A 17,622-nucleotide genomic window follows, 5' to 3' on the forward strand; every position below is an offset into this window, starting at 1 on the left:
GAGGAGCCATGAGAGGAGCCATCACCGCGCCTCTGGCCTGCGCTCAGGGAGGCACTGACTGGCTCCTGAAGAAGTCATAGGCAAGCCTCTTCTGCTACACCCTGCCAACAGGCCTTTCCAAGGGATAATGAGTCAGGTAAAGGGAGGTAGAATTGGTAGGAAATTATATTCCTCAAAGACAACCTTCCTCAGAACTGGAAAAGAAGCTTCTTTCATGTTTGTAGACAATTTGCCTTGGCTTGTGACGATCACAAACCTCAAAATAACTAAGGTTTGCTCACCTGCAAAGATCACCATGAGATCTGCCCGCCCATCCATCCTGACACACGGTGCCATGGCTGCTGTAGGACATGCACTCCGGGCCTTCAGACTGCAGGAGTACCAGACCTCTCTCCCCTCCCAGGCAGAGCGCCGTTTTCAAATTTGGAGGTGCAAGTAGACCAACCTACCTAAGAAACCAACAGACTCCTCTTCCTGCACTGAGATGGTTTACCTCACGATGCCAGCTAGATGCGGAAAGGACCAAACCATGCGATGGACGTGAGCAATGGCTCAACATAACTGTACAGCCTAAGAAAGGATAAGTAAACATAGGAAAGAAACAGATGGGGTTGAATGAAGCAATGACAGCAAAATGGACATGCAAACAGCATACAAAGGGGATACAGTGGTCACCGTAAACATTCCTTTATGTCACAGGATATACCTAACCTTGATTCCAACAGTTGCAAATGCTGGCAGTTCACACATCAAGGATTGTGCCTACTGATACAGGAGTGAAGGTAACATGTGTGGGAAATGGGGTGGTATGGGAACAAAGAGCTTGTGGTTGACTTGTGGCAGCACAGCTGAGAGCCTGCAACCCCTGCTCAATGCAGGACCTGTTGGCTCTCAGCAGCTCTGAAAACCAAGTTCCCCTTATTTATTACCCAAGAAGATAGATGCTTTGGGGACCTTGTGGTCATTTAAAATTCAGTTCCTACAGCCTACTCCAAGTCTCTTTTATAGTCGAGTCACTCAGTTTCAAAGCGTTGTTTCTAAATTCTTGCAGGGCTCTCTTCCTGTCCCATGTCCTCCCCAAGTCCCACCCTACTTGCATGTGTACCCTCTGTCCCACAGCTCATCCTGCTCTTCCTCCACGCTCTCCCACTCCTTGCCACTCTTCCCCCCTTTGTCTCTACCTCACTTCCTTCCATTTTGCTGCTGTACTGCCTTCGCCCTTCACAACTAACCCTTTACTGTCACACTTGAGACTTTGCGAAGCTTTGAAAAGTTCCCTTTCCAGAATGGGAAGTGGTAAACCAAACTGCTATCCCACACAGTCTTCTGGTAAAAATCCCATCCTCCCCATTTCTCTTCATCTCCCTCTACCATCTGCCTTTTGTTTGTCTTGGCTACTCCTTTGTCTGCTCTTAAATTAGAAACTCTTTGAGGGCAGTGCCAGAATCTGGTCCAGAGAAATCCATAAGGCACCTAACATGTTATATATTACAGAGGGTCTAGTCTAATTTTTTTGATTTTGGATAAACTCACTGAAAACCCAAGCAAGTAGGACTACATAGACACACGTGTCCTGTCAACAGGAAGTTTCTCTTACATAACTTCACTGGCAGTTCTGGAAAGCTAAATGTGGTTGGGCTGATTTTCCTCACTGCAAATTAATAGCCAGGACAAAAGTCAACCCACAAAGAAAAATCACTTCTGAGAAAGGAGGCTTTAAAAAAGCAGATGATTTTTAGCACGCAGAGCTGCCCTCGTGAAACATCTGCTATGACGTAGCCTTGTTCTGGCCCTAGACCAAGCATATCAATAGCTCCACAGAGTAATGGGATAAGAAATGGGAAAACTGCCATTGCTTGTTTAGCAGCTTGTTTTGCTGATAAATGTCTGTCATTTTTCAAATAGCTACAGTGTAATTGTTTTGGGGGGAAAATATTTCCTTGAGCAGGAGATTTGCAGGCCATTACCTATTTCCCATCTGTGCTGGTGTTCTAATACACCACACATACACTTTGCTCCCTATTAGAAATTATTCACAGCTTTTGATTACAAACAGGCAGCCTGAATAAGTTTAGAAATCATGTCTGCCATTAAAAAATTTGTTCTGGGCATACAGAAAATTTAGATTTCAGAATCTTTAGAATCAAAATGTAATTTCTGAAGGAACCCCTACTTAAAAGTCTGCTAGAAAAAAAAATACTTTTCACATATCTGTCTTTTTAAAATAATGAATGACTGTACAAAAGCAATAGTTATTTGACTAAAGCAGTGGCTCATTTCATGGCTACAGAGGCTCTAGTATGTCGCTCATCCCATCATCCCTTTTCAAACTGTGCCATGAAAATGTTCAATTTTTACCTGATAGCTGCTAGGACTGTTTAATACCACACAATACCTCTAATAACTATAGGCTTTCACTTCACACACATCATCCTAATATGCAATTACTTCAAGCAAATCTAGCTGCACTAAAAGACAGCACTATTCTCTCTCTTACCTGCGTCAACTCAAATACTAATGCATTAAAAAAAAAAAAAAAGCATTCCTTATCAATAGGTAACCATCTCCTTTCTTTCCCCTCGTCCCATCAGGAAAAAAAAAAGAGGAAAAACAAGGGGAAGAACGTGGGTACCACTGCAGATTTATTCCAGTGATAAATTTCTGTCATTTGAATCCCTTGAATTTAAAAGAGAAAAAGAAAAATTAAATAAAATGCAAGACGATTACACAAAGTTTCAAACCTAGCTACTTTTTAGACTTCACTGAATAAAATTAGTGAAAAAGAGAAAAGTTATTTGTGATTAGAAAGCGCATCAGTGGGAAACTCGCACATTTATTTACTACTAGGACCGACAGGCAAAAGAACCAACACACAGGCAGTGACTGCTTTTCAGAATTTATTGTAAAAAAAGTAATAAACAATAGGAAAAACACTCTCCTTTTTAAACCCACCACATATTGCTTTATATGGAAACAATGGAAAAATGTGACAGAAATGTATTTACCCATTTCTGTCCATATATCAGATGATCCAAACTACTCAGGACACGCTCATGGGAAAAATATTGGCAGTATCACAGCATATGGAAGTGGAAATAAAAAACATGCAGTATTTTCAATTGCAGTTGGGAGGCCTATTTCCTGGAGTCTAAAGATCATGTTGTTTTATCTGCTTTCCTTTAGCATAACGTACATTATCAGACTTCCATAACTTCAGACACCGGCAGAAAGCCCTGATTTTTTGCCAATAGTGACATACCCACCTCAAAGATAAATGTGGAAGTCAGAATGTCTGCCTTATTTCTGTTTGCAATTTCCTTTCCATAGGAACATGCACATGATATAGTTCCTGCTAACAGATATTTACAGCTTGGCTAGCCCTTGTTCATTTATACCAGTTCAACCCCACTGGAGGTCCTCAGGGCAGCACAAACAACGGAGAACAGACTTCCAACACCACACTTGTTTTGACCAAGAAGTGCTTGCCCTAACACCAGATTATGCACGTTAAGCATACTTGGCAGGTATTCTGCTTTTGTCTACAGAGATGGCAGATTCTGCATTAGAAGGTGTTACAGAAAATGTAAATAAATAAATTCCACAATTTTTAATGGATTTTCTAGTTCATATCAAAACATCTAAAGAACCTGCGTAACCTAAAGAGAGCCCAATTTAAACAGAGCCCCAGAATAATGAGTGCAAGGTAATATTTACCTGGTGTAATTAGCTTCACTACCAACTAGTGAAAAGTTGACTTAGCTTCAGTTTCATGCTTAAAAGCATTAATCAGAGAAAACTTACGTTACATGGCACCTGTGACACCACCTCAGCTTCAAGTCAAGGGATGAACTTACACATACATAGGTGTGTTGTTTTAGATATTATTTGGGGAAAGAAACCAAATACTCAGAAAACAGTGCTCAGCAGAAACCTATGGATAATGCTGAAAAAACAGTACCTAACCATTTTTTCTTCACTGCTGTGGTTGCTGGAAACTTATTGTAGTGACCACACCAGTTCGAGGTGACTCACACAACTGACAGCCACTGGTGCAGACCACTGTGGAACATTTGGTCATTCTGAGAGGAGATACAATGGAGCAATACAGGAAATTCCATGCTGAGAGGACAAAGTCAAACATTTGTTCTCTTGCACATCATAAAAAGTATTTTTGGTTACAAATTACTATTGCAAACAATCTTCTCATAGATAAAATTAAAATGTCTCTAACTAGAAAGCTTTGGGAGTCAAAACCCCGCAAACCATAACTAATAAGCTTTCTCTATGCAAGTCCTCTCCCCTTCTGGGCTGTGACAGTCTCCTTATTTTAAGAAAGACCTTCCTCTTGGTCAATCAATTCTGCTTTGGAGGAGAACACATCAGCCAGCATGTGCTTTGGGATTTCAGATCCCCGTACTTTTAACGTGTAGCAGGCATTCTCTACCTTTGCCAGACTCTGTTTCAAGGTATACAGCTTCTTCGATACTTCATAAGGTCCAGTGTTGCCAATAAAAGTAAAACCATCATAGATCTGACGTAAGAACTGGCTCAGTTCAAAAGGCGTGTCAATGTCACCATTTCCAACACTGCTGATGCACAGCCGCATCAGCTCTCCAGTTAGATCAGCCACTCCCAGCAGGTAATCTACGGGTGTTACCTTCAGGCTCCAAGTGTGTGGTTGCTTATCCTGGGAATTGGAAGTCTGAGGAGAGATCAGAACAAAGTCCAGTAAAGACAAGTAGGCAAAAAGCAGCATAAAATGGTTCAAATATACACTAGTTTATCTAATGCAACTGTAAAGCAATGGTAATTACAAACATTCTGGGGACTGAAATTGCGTGGCACTTGACAGTCTGATTTTAGAAGTATCATTTACTAATCTCCCTCCAGTATGCTGTAAGGTATGAAAGCATTCCTTCCATCTGAGATGTGATTTCCATTCTGACAAGCATGATAAACACACCATGCTTCTACCACCTTTATTTGCAGAGTAAATGCATCTTTGTACCCATGTTTATTTGCATTTGCTTTTTTTTTTGATCAGATCTCAGCCTAATAGATTTAAATTTTCATTGAATAGTCTGTCCAAAGCTACCAAAGCAATCAAGAATCAAGAAGAGAGTCTGTTACAAAAACAAGTCATATCATTTTGTAATAGCATCTTGAATTTCAAAACATTTTCTAGAAGAAGCTGATAGGTATAGTTCTCTCAGATCTATTTCATATCAACCAAATTCATTAAAGTATCTAAATAAATATTTCATGAAAAGTCATCACAAAGTGACAAGTTTGCTTTCCAAGTTTCCAATACTTTTTATTTCCAAAATAGTGGTGGATGGGAGATTTCTATTTCTGTTTCTATTCCTTTGCTCCCACTGTTTAACATCCACTCAAATTCAGCCATCTGGTCTGCAGGGTGTGCGCGGAAGTTAACAACTTCACAGTTTGTGAAAATAACTGTACCACTACTGGTAAGAACAAGAGAACATAAGCTAAAAGCCTGTCCTATTTGCAAATATCTTACTAAGAGAATGAAGAAGGAAAAGCCCTGTGTTTGGCCATTAAAAATCCCTCTTCTGTACTAGTTTCCTAGTATTTTGCTATCCTGGATGGTTCTCCCTACCAGGTGTTCAATTTGCCCTAAATGAAGGGGATGTGAAATGAATAAACTTGTATCCCACTGATTTAGTTTACTACTAAACTAAATAAGGTTTGAATACGTGAGTCAAAGCCCTCACGTGTATCTAACACCGTACCAGTCACTGGCCTTATTTAATCAGATGCCAAAAATGTGGCTGAGCCTAGTCATCACATTAACCATTTCTGAAAGATATTTGTCACGTGAGAAAAGAAAAACTTTTACCGTGTTTGTTGTTTCTTCCCTGTCTTCTGCTGTAAATATTAGTTGTTTATTGATCTCTTCAACACTAATTAAAGATCGTGTTTTAATAAAATACTGAAATGAAGCTGCCTCAACATACTCTTGAAGTCCTGCAAAAACAGCATAATTAAGCTAACAATTCAAACTTTACAGCAATGATCCATCCTTCATTTTTTTCAGAAATCTTAAGTAACACTATTTAAAGGTTACTAGCAGAAAGAGAACACACTCCAGAAATAACACTGAATCATTATTTAACATAGCACACTTTTGAAGTACAAACATCAGACCAAAAACAGAGCAGATAAACATCTTCAAGTTTTTACTCCAAGCAAACTTTTCATTCAGATCCTTCTGTAATATCAGTACAAAGCATCATGTTACTCTCAGAAACATACTGAACAGCAGCTCCCCATAGCGAAGCCTGTAAAATACAGCATTTTTATGATGGAGAGTGCAAATTACTGTTTCACAAGGTCACAGACACAGGACACAGTGCAGAGAGACTGCAAGTAAGTCAAAGGCACGGCAGCTGATTTACAAAAAAAACACAAATAAAATTTTCCTTTAATTCATGTTATTAGTAACAGTAAATACTTGTTTTAAAATTAATTTCCCAGTTGTTTTGTAGGAATTAGTGAATAAGCTCCTTAAAACGTGCATGATAGGTGAAATTCACGTTCAGGACAAAGCATATGTTGTTACAAATAACTCCAGACCGAAAAAAAGAAAAAAAAAACACCACCAGACAAGGCTGTGATGTTCAGCAAGATGAGTAACAGCTCTGTCCAAAAGAACTTACACTCTAAAAATAAGGCATGCAGGAGGAACAAAAGGTGTACTGGCAAGGAAATAAAAGATAGGATAACAAATATAGCTTGTACCAGCTTTATATGCCATCTGCAGCCACCTGTCACAACTGCCTCTCACTACCTACTTGACAGATGGTGATTTTCAGTATGCATTATAGCACAGGTGAGATCTATAAAAGAGCTTGAATGTTCAGACAGTGATTTCACAGGTTCTGTCAATTTTTCCTTCTGTGCACAGGGCAGACTTGGGGGAAGCATGCGGGAAAAGTTCATGGGCAGAAAATTGATGTTGGCACTGTTGGTGGAAAAAAAAGCAGAAATGAACCTGGAGCAAACAGCCATGGCAGGATGAAGCTAAAAAGTTTTGAAGACAAAAACAATACATGTGTATCTGACCTAGGGACAGAGAGAGAGCCAAAAGAGGAAGTTAAAGGAACAGACTGTAACGTGACAGATCTTAGCAGAAGAACAATTCTGAACAATTTTAAGGGGATAGTTTCACTTTGAGAGAAGCAGAGAGGTGACACTGCTGTATCATGCTGCAAGAAGGCTAGGCTTAGACAGTAGCTTTGCCAGTATGTATAGTGAGAAAATTTGGAGGTACGCAAGGGTACCAGAAGTAGAATCCTGGTTCCATTAGAATAACAATAAAAAGCAGATAATTTGTTCTTCAATGGGATTAAAGTAAAAGTCTAAATCAAAAAGAAGGGAACAGCAATTTGAATAAAAGAGGAAAGTGGAAATGCCCAGGAAAACTGGAGGAGACCTCCAGGGAAAATGTGATTGTAGGCCTTTCACATTACAATCACAAAGGTATGTTGAATGACCTGCATTTTCTCTTTTTAAATATGTATTTGCAAGGTGAGTGGATGCAATTCAGTATACGCCCCTTATGCTTCTATACAGCAGCAGTGGGAAAAGCAGAACAACCAACCAGAGCCACACTCAACACTGCTGTTCCCAAATGAGAACATCCTACTACAACCATTTGTTGTACACATGGAGCTGTAAGGGCAAATAAATGCAGCTGAATTCAAGTAAGGCACTCCGGGCACAATTCATAGAAGAATACTGGAGAAAAACTATTCAGTATCAATTATTCTAAGATTAATAACTTCAGAAGTTGCAGAGAGGTAGATTCATCACCCATTCTTCTCCTGACTTACCCTGCTGATATAACACGACCAGTAATTCATTATGACATTTTGGCTTTTCCTGTGGATAAACTATAAGCCACCAGACACTGCAGCACTTAACATGACAACATCTGTGAGAATCTCTCTGCCATCCGTGGAGATGATTATCAGCTATGAAGAACCAACTTTGCATTTACCCAAGTTCTCAAAGAGATCAAATCAAACTTTTCGATATATGCTCTCGAGCAATGTTAACTCCCATCTTTCACTCATTCCACTTTAACTCCTCCACACATATTTAGTCTTTTCCCAGGGTGTTTGCCTCCTTCTTTTCAGTTCATTTCTTATATATTTATGTAGACATACATATACCTGCATTTTCTGCCTTCTCTCTTCCCATCCAATCTGCTTTGACCCACTATTCTCCTCACTCCTGTTTAAGGCCACCACACAGAAGTTACGCACGCATTATGGTTTGTCATTTGCTTTCACCTTTCACAATTAGCAGCTCTACCTCCCTCCCAGGATTTACAAGCAAGCCTTACAAAACTTTATTTGACATTGTTACCATTACAAACAGACTGGTAACAACTTCCCTGAAAAAAATATTAATATTTTAAGCCCTTCTTCCAGACATAGCTACAACATAACTTCCTAATGACCCCAGACCTTGAAATAAGGTGTTTTCATGTGCAGGTAGAAGGATGTTTAAACATGGTATGTTTTAGCTTAACGGAAGGACATCCGCTAATTTCAGCAAATAATCCCCAAGGTGAAAAACCCCATCCCATTTCACTACACCATCCAACAATACCTTCCCCTTGTGCTCATTTTGGATTTATTCCAAAGTTGGCTTCTTTACAGATTGAGTTGCCAGTAATAGAATAATTTGTAAGGCTACTTTTATGCATTTTTTTCTAGCATGCACACAAAAAATCTCAATTAAAAGTGTTGTATTATTTTCACTAGCATTTCTTAATATTACAAATGTAAGGTAGCACTTAAATATTTTATTATTTTACTACATTTACACAAACAGCTTGTACTAGTAATAAGCTACAGACACACAGTATCTCTTCCATATATTTTCAAAATGTATTTTCTACGTAAGAATTAGGACGTTACATTGAGGTATCCTCTGAGCACCTATTTATAATGGAGGAGGTTTTGTGCCTGAAAATTTGTGCAATTTTTTTTCCATCTGAATCATTTGATATCAAAGATATTTACTCTTCTCTGCATATACAAACTCTGGGAAATATTAGTTAAGCAGTTTCTCTAAGAAACTCAGTATTGTACTAGCAAGAAATCAGGATTCTTTCAAAAACCTAAGTCATTGGAGCACTCAATGCAAGAGTCAAATTAATGTGTAAGGGGTAGGAAAAGATAGCTCTACTTTAAAAATGGGTAAAGAATTCCTTAACTGGAGGAGTCAGGTAAGGGAATCTAATTCTACCTGAGATATGCCTGTATGCACTGAAATTTTAACTTTGAATGACAGATCAAACAAGAGGTGAGAGTTTCCTCCTAACATTTGATTTACTCGTTTCTTCCTCGAGATGATTAAGGGATTGGAGCATCTGTCCTATGAGGAAAGACTAATCAAAATACCTGAGGGGACAATGTGAAGTGGATGGGGCCAAACTCTTCTCAGTGGTGGCCAGAAATAGGACAAGTGGTAATGGGCATAAATTGAACCACAGGAGGTTTCATCGCCACATGAGGAAGAACTTCTTTTGAGTTCAGGTGACAGAACACTGGAACAGGCTGCCCAGAGAGGTTGCAGAGTCTCCTTCTTTGGAGATATTCAAAACCCACTAGGATGCCATCCTGTGTAACGTGCTCTAGGTGACCCTGCTTGAGCAGGGGGGTTGGACTAGATGATCTCTGGAGGTCCCTTCCAACCTCAACCATCCTGTGATTCTCATTTAAACATCAGTTCAACAGTTAAAAGTGGGTTAAAATGGATTTCATGCCTCTCAGTTCTTGAAGTCAACAATGTCAACAATGTCAACACTGTTAGCTTCCTGAATGACCTTCATCTCTGTATTTCTTAAGCTATTCTCCTTCTCTCCCTTCAACCCTTTGCTTTCCTCTTTCTCTACTTATTTTTACCCAAACTTGCAGTCTCTGTTGAGGGATAGGAAACAAGTACATGACAGCCTGTGTTACCTTCCCCTGCTCCTCCACTAAACCATGCACAAATCACGAATCACAGGCCAAAAGCAGCCACCAGAAAGACGGTAGGAAAATATATAGTTAGTTACAACTATTTTCTTCTGGCACAAAATCACAATCACAATATGATGGGTGAGGTACATTATTTACGAGGAGAGTCACATGAAATTACCAATTGCAAATTCATTCCAAAATCAAAACAGTCACAACTCTACCTTATCACATTTAAGATGCTAGGTTACCCTCTCTTAAAAATGAAAGAAAAAAAAGGGAAAAAAGGAGTCACATTCTTGTGGAAATTCCAAACTGAGAAAAAAAAGTTAAACTGAAAGCCTTTATTACTCAACTCTGCAGACCATGGGGAAGATGGTAGATTTAAAGAACCCACTGCTACAAGCCTGTTGATCAATGAATAGGAGAACTGGTAAAATAAGTAATTAATTAACCAAGTATATCAACTGAAATAAGTACAAGCAATAAATTTTAAAGTATTAATATATGAATTAAATCATTATGCTTTAAAGTTAGCACCCTATTAAGATGAAGCTGACAATTAACACCTCAGTCATTTTAATTTGTCTGCAGCTTTAGCAACAATTCCCAGATTCACAGTTCTCTTTCCACACACAAGTGGTAAAAACTGAAGTAATTAAACTAAAACTGCGGCTGTGAAACAATCCAACAGCTGCTTAGTTGATCGTGAGTGTGAAGTCAAAGGTTAATTTTATAACAGCATACAGAAAGAGTATGAAGCCAGCTATCCTCTGAGAGACTCACAACATAGACATCCTGTTGTGAAAAAGGCTTAGAAGAATTTTAATTCCACTCAGGAACGGATTTTATACAATGGGAATAACTAGCAAATACAAATAAAAGCACAAGAGCAAATGTCCATAAAAGGTTACAAACTTAAATAACAACTCTGCTATTTCTATTCACTGAGTAATACTTCAAAACCTGAGTCACTATGACAGGTAGACCTATGCAGAGTCCTTGAATTTTAAAAGGATCTGGGAAAGAGAAAAACACAGTTAAAACCATATTGGCAAAAACAAACTGCTCCATTGTAACAATTCAGTTTTGAAATCACCTTGGCAATCAGTGCAAACAGAGATGGGAAAGTTTGACAGAGAAATATATTCTGTATTACCTTAAATTGATTACTGATAGAACGTAACTAAAATAAGAATGTATATTAAATCTGGCAGTGATCTGTCTAAACTGGTTTACTTTTAAATCAATAACTAAATTGATGCAAATTTCTCTCACTAACCCCAATGTTTTATTGATTAGTCAGTTGCTACTTGACACATCCATAACTACCCCGAGGCTCTGTTCCCTTCTATCCGCATGCATTGAAGTGCTGCATTTCAGATGCTTCAGTGTTAGGGCTGTTTGTACTTTGCTTAAAGTTGAATACACACCAAAGTTAGGGAAAAGGAAAAACCAAGATTCGTCTTTTTTCCCAGTAACTGAATAAACAAATACAGGCTCACTGTTAAACAGGCACGGATGCCTCTGAGAGTTAAATCATTTCTCAAACAGGCACAAATACCCTGCAGAGAATATTTTATTCTCACATTGCAGAGAACAATTTGAGTCTTTTTTGTTATTGCTATTAGAAACATGTGTACATATGATAAATGCTAGTTTTCTTGTAGATGACTCATTGTGGATGAAAAGTTCACAACCTTTTATTTTGATTCTACTTGAAGAACCAAGGGATGTACCATGGTTACTTTTTAACAGAATGTTTTGTTCTTGACGGTTTTTTTGGTTGGTTTCTTTTTTTTCAAAAAAAAGAAAAAGTGAAAAATTCTGGAGATGAGCCAATGCCGTACATGAGTACTTAAATATATATAAATTCCTGTGACAAGTAGTCTTCCTGATCTTTGACTACCTCCGGTTCCTCTGAGAACTGATATCCAGTTTTCAAGTCATTCAGTTAGATGGCAAATTTTACACTAGTAACAGCCTTGAGGGCAACTGTTCAGGTACCAAAGAAAGGAAGCTCTGAGTCAGCCAGTATGCTGGACGATCAAAGAGCACCTAACACAACACAGCTTTCTCAGTTCAAAGCCAGTGAAAAGTCCTCCTCAAGATGAGGCTTTTTCTGTGTGAAAGTCCCGACTAACCTAACCTGATCAGAATTACTAATGGTAGCCACATATTGTCATAAATACAGATCAGCAGAGATGACAAAAAAGGCACATCATGACCCACCAACCCCTACTTCTCACCACGTGACTGTAAAACAAAAACCTAATCATGATGTGCTCTACTAGCCGTTTCCTGTCATGGAGCTTCTCTATGACACATTCTCCTGGGTGGTTGTAAGCATAAAAAGGAGCATACATTTTTCTCTAATCTTCTCTAATTCTCCACCAGCACTCAGTTCCTGTAGAGGCTGAAGAGCTCTGGTCTGTGAATGACTGATGTTAACAGCTGGAGGGTCTAAAAAAACTCCTGAGTCAGAGCGCAAGGACTCCTCCATTTGCTAACTATGAAACTAAATTAAAGGACAATGTCACTGGTTTCAGACTGTCATGTAAACAACAGCAGTATTTCCTGTAATAGTGCTGCAGAACTTCAGGACAGTTAGATCTTATGTTAGAACTAGGAAATGACAACCCGACCCAATCCACAGCACACAACTTTAGGAGATTGTATATAGCTGCTCTTATGCTGCCCTCAATGACCACTGCTGAATTTAAGGATCATGCTGAACCCAACAGCTCCTTCAGGGACCAGTGCTCACACAGAGCATGCTGTGTTCGGTCATGTCTCAACCCACATTCATTTTCCCAGGTTTAAGTTCTTGTGAACAGACATACAAATCCTGCAGCAGAACATAAAAAGTGAGAGGCTCTGCAATTGCTGAGTGTTTACTTTCCTTGGAAGAACCTAGAAAGAAGGCATGAGACAGAAATAAACAAAGGGCAGTAAAACGCAACAATCTGAAGATATTTCAAATAAGCAACTTGCAGGGTGAAGAAAATCAGTTTGACAGTTTGTTGGCACACTTGGCAGCTCAAGAACATCAAAGAAATGGATAAAGAAAGAAAGCAAACAGAGGAATTAACAAAATTATGTGATAAATATTGGCTTCTTCACTGCAAATTCCGTTAATTTTTCAGTATAATCAGGAAACTTTGTTTCCATTTCTGGCATTTTACCTCTCACCCACAACAGCAAAGAGATGAACTTTAATTCTTCAGCTACATCCTGTTCCTGTGTTATTATGTTTTCCCACCATCTTGCAGAAAGCTGATTGCTTCCTTCATGGATAGCTTTCCTTTCATGTTTTAGGTGTATCTAATTTTTTTTCCTGGGTGAGACGTTTCCAATCCACGACACCCTTCTTCATGCAGTAAAAAGCTTTTCCTTTGTACGTCACCCATTTTACCACAGTTTTTAAAGTTTAAGAGCAAAAAAGTCTTCTACTGTTTCTGATATGCAGAATTGTTCTTAACCTTGGTTTTATTTTAGAAATACATATATAGAAAAAGGTAGCTAGCATAGCTCAAGTACAAGATGTTCTTTCTATCCTGTGAGTGAAAAAAGTTAAGAACAAAAGATCAGTTAATACAAAAATCATTATGTGGATAGTTCGTTTAGTTTGTGCTCTAACCATAATCCTTTTTACAATACCAAAAGAACAATAGTACTTAAACAAGTGATTAGGACATCTAAATCTGGCCTACTTGGACAGACCTCGCCCATCTCCATATTATTTCTTACAGCATCATGTCTGGCAGTACTGCATAATGAAATTAAAATATGGTCCTCTAGCACAACTAAAGTATTTCCTTTTCATCCATGCAGACTAAACCGACTTTGTCCAATCCAACAACGCGATTTGTCGCTGTATGATTAGACTCCTGAAGTGACTCTAGATGGGACAAGACAGGAGACAAAAATAAGTGACACTGTACCATTCTCTCAGAACACCAATAGTGCCTGCACAAGATAAATTATGAGCTAGACTGCGTCAATGCTGAACTTTTACACAGAATTTCCCGCACCATCATGGGCAGAAGCAGTCACGGAGCAATAGCTTTGACAAGGTGCTGACATTTTACAGCCTCATCATCTAATCCTATTCGGAGCAAGTGCAGACATGATAAAGAGCTAATGAGCTGCTCTGTGCAAACCACCCCATTCACCATTCCTGCTAGCACAGACACACAGCAAACAGCAAGGTCGGCCGGCAACGTTCTCCTTACACGTTATCACCACCCTACGCTGCCTTAGTGAGGAAGGCCCAAAAGAAATACGGGTTCCTCATTCCAAACCAGGTTTTATGCATCGCTTCCAGCTGTGAAGATAACACCACACCTATGCTTGCTCCTAGCAGAATCTAATGATCTCATTGTATAAACAGCAACGTGCAGCTTAAACTATCACTCCTAAGAGCTTTCTCAGTCAAACTGCCATACAGAAAACAGTTTAACACCTCAACAGCCTTATTATTCTCACACACACTGTCCTATATTGTTATGGGACAAATAAATGAGTAAAGCTTCAGCTAGAGCCTTTGTTTAACAAACCACATTAGAAAGATGCCCCACTCGACCCCACACACCAACTCTTGGCTCCCCTCTGCTTTAGGCAAGCTTTGCATTTGTACAGAACAAATTTCGATCGTACTTAGAATAGTTGCATAAACCCTAAAATGTCAGAGGGCATACTCTTTCTTGTCTTCAAGGCTTATACTTTTTTTTCCTGTCTACGACTGATATTTTACGTGAATATTTTAGAGTTTATATATATAATCCTGAAAAGTTTCCTCCCTTCGCTTCATGAATTCATAAAAAACATTCTCAGCCCTTCTCTTGCACAGCACCTCACAAGAATTTTAAAGCAACAGTACACGCTTCCTCACAGGATATATAAGGTATACACTGCAAAGTGGGGCAAAGGAGCAGGAATTCTATATTACAAATAGTAAAGCTTTAAAAATATCAACAAAGCCGAACATTTCTACCAGAACAAATGAAGAGCTCCGCATTAAAAAAAGACTTCATTATTTCAGTATCTCTTTGTTTGCTTGTTTAATCATCCCCTGGGACAATCTGTACTGTTAAGAAACGTGTAGAAAACAGTCATCAGTTTTTGTTGTTGTTCAATTAGTGCTATACTCAGTGTTTGAGCTCATGCAAGTGTCCTTTGGGGAAACGTCCTGCGTGCCATTAGCACTATTCTTAATGAGGGAAAGCATGGAACTCCTTTAGTGCTCTGCCAGAATTGTTTTATCTTCAAGTCAAAAGAACAACTGCTTGGAGTAACCCCAAAAAAAGCATTCAACAATTACAAGTGGCAAACAATATTCCCAAGCATTATACTCATAGTACTGTTCTATTTATAGGCTAACAGTTATTATACTGAATAAAATATGTATTAGGCAGCTTTATTATGCAGACAGTTATGACTCCCCAGTTAAGGCTGCTACAGCAGTTTTCATTATAAGCGAGTTTTGATCCCTTTTACTCTTTCTGAGAGATGTAGGGTGGGGAACAGGAGGATGTTTCATGTTTGGTTTCAAGACAAAGGAGAATATTTTTAGGAAGTTTGAGGTTAATTGGACATGCTGCTTTTGAGATATGGGACGTAGGCGTTTCTTTATTCTTTTTTGAAGAAAAAACAGTTTAACTTTTAACTAGTTCTCCAGAATTTCTTTAAAACACAAAATCAGAATAGAAAACTAGGTGAAAGCCAAGATTTACAGCTCTAGGAAATGCATGAAGACAAAAGATCTAGCACCTTTCCTAGCTTTGTATTCAGAAAGGCATGCAAACTGTTTCCACTGTGAAAAAAGCAAAGCAACAATTAAAACATTAGACTTAAAAACAAAACCAAAAGCAGCATTCTTAATTCTTATCATTGTTTGCCTTCCCAGTTACAGTTCTTCACAAACAGCAGGGGGCACGGGGATTAAGCATTCCCTCTCACTGTTTTTCTTTATCTAACTGTCCCTTCATTCATCATGTCTCTAGGTTTTCTATCTCAGCTTCATAATCCTGACAGCAAGCATCTTCACATCTCTGTCACCTCCTTGATCCTAGCATCAGCTCTGTCAAGATCTACAAGTCTTTAAGCCTGCACGTCCCTTTTTTCTTCCTTCCATACGACTAAGTGAAGACTGGAGGATTCAACAAACAAGGTGAGAGCAAAGCTCAGGCTAAAAGATTGCATTGCATACCTGTCATACACATGAGCTCATTTATACGATGCCTAAAAGCATTCCCTGTCTTCTCAGTGGCACACACACATTTTAACATGTTCCCTTATAAAGCATGCATGATGGACACCAGCCAACATATCATACCTCACACTGGATCATCATGTAGGAGAGCTAGAAATTAAGGCGACACTGTGGATGACTTACAGAAATTGAATGAAGGCCACTATATTTCAGTCAGATTTTATATAGTCTTAATGAGGCAAGATCCACCTAATTGCAGAAACAACTGGGAGACCTCTGAGCCAGGCAGTATTACACATCTGAGGAGATTCCACAGACTGGCCACTAACTCACGTTACCTAAACAGAGGAGAAAGGTGAAAGTACAGCTATTGCCATTTCTAACTCCAAGCAATCTCACTCCAATCAGTAACAACCTACAGTGGCTGGAGAAATGCAATGCAGGGCTGCATATTTACGATTTTTATATCAGACCACAAAATTGTGAAGTTCAGGCATTTGATTGCACACCTAATCAAAAGAAGAGATGGACAGCAAAGCCTACTTCTACTCCACCTTGTTATTTAGTATACCAACACCTCTTTCCCCCCCCCCCCCTTTTTTTTTAAACCTAGAGAACTCAGTCAGATTCATTATCTGTAGATGTCTCAAGACTGTAAAAAGAAAATTCTTTATTCCAATGACAATCTCACTCCTCTGCAAGGCGTATGCAAGTGTTGGGGTTGTACTGAACATATGAAAGCTTTGCAGCCATGGAGGCACTGAGACATTATACACATGCAGCAGGCTGCTAACTTCCTCTACTAGAGATCTATCATAATTTGGCCCATTCTACAGTGGTCAGATATATCTTTATCATTTTAAGAGACATATTAAGAGCTCATATTTAAAACATTGGTGAAAAGTTTTAGAAATGCTGATTTGTGCCTGATAGAATATTTTCAGTTGTTTTGTGAAGAGCTTATTCCATTCTATTTTGATATTAACAGATATCTTTATGTAAGTCAGAAATCAATTATGAAGGAAAATTAGTGTAGCTAACTGTAAATGAGTATTTACTAAACAAAGCAAACTGGAACAGAAATTTCTTGGTAATTTCTTCTTTTTTTTTTTTTCCCAAGTTGTTATTTCTGGCTTAAGTTTACATACCTTTCATATAAAACTAACTTTTCAAGTTGGCAAGGACGTATTTTTTAATAACTAAAACCAATTTTGTTTTCAATCAGAGGAGAAATCTGGAAGTAGAAACCTCAAGTAAGGTTTGTTCCCTTACATTATAGGACATGGGTATACGTATAAGTTAACAAAGGAAAAGTTTCCATGTCTGCTCTTTAGGCATCCCTACTACACTGAGATTAATTCCAGCTAATTCCAGGAAAGATTCCCCTCAGTAAAAATAGAGGTGGGTATA

At 38.7% G+C, this 17,622-nt stretch overlaps 1 protein-coding gene across 9 annotated transcripts in view; it reads right to left on the bottom strand.

The window, feature by feature from the left end:
- Positions 1–2,884: 2,884 nt before the first annotated feature.
- The window catches only part of TSNAX (translin associated factor X), a 49,583-nt gene continuing 34,845 nt past the window's right edge, over positions 2,885–17,622 (bottom strand). For all 9 annotated transcript variants that reach the window (XM_080586435.1, XM_080586434.1, XM_080586437.1 and 6 more), the window contains 2 exons: positions 5,864–5,991; positions 2,885–4,702 (listed from right to left, as the gene is read on the bottom strand). In XM_080586435.1, coding sequence (XP_080442561.1) covers positions 4,328–4,702; positions 5,864–5,991 — 503 coding nt within the window. In that variant the 3' untranslated portion in view covers positions 2,885–4,327. The remainder of the gene's footprint in view (positions 4,703–5,863; positions 5,992–17,622) is intronic.

This window comes from Anser brachyrhynchus (genome assembly GCF_964034855.1).
Source record: "Anser brachyrhynchus genome assembly, chromosome: 3".
NCBI lineage: Eukaryota > Metazoa > Chordata > Aves > Anseriformes > Anatidae > Anser > Anser brachyrhynchus.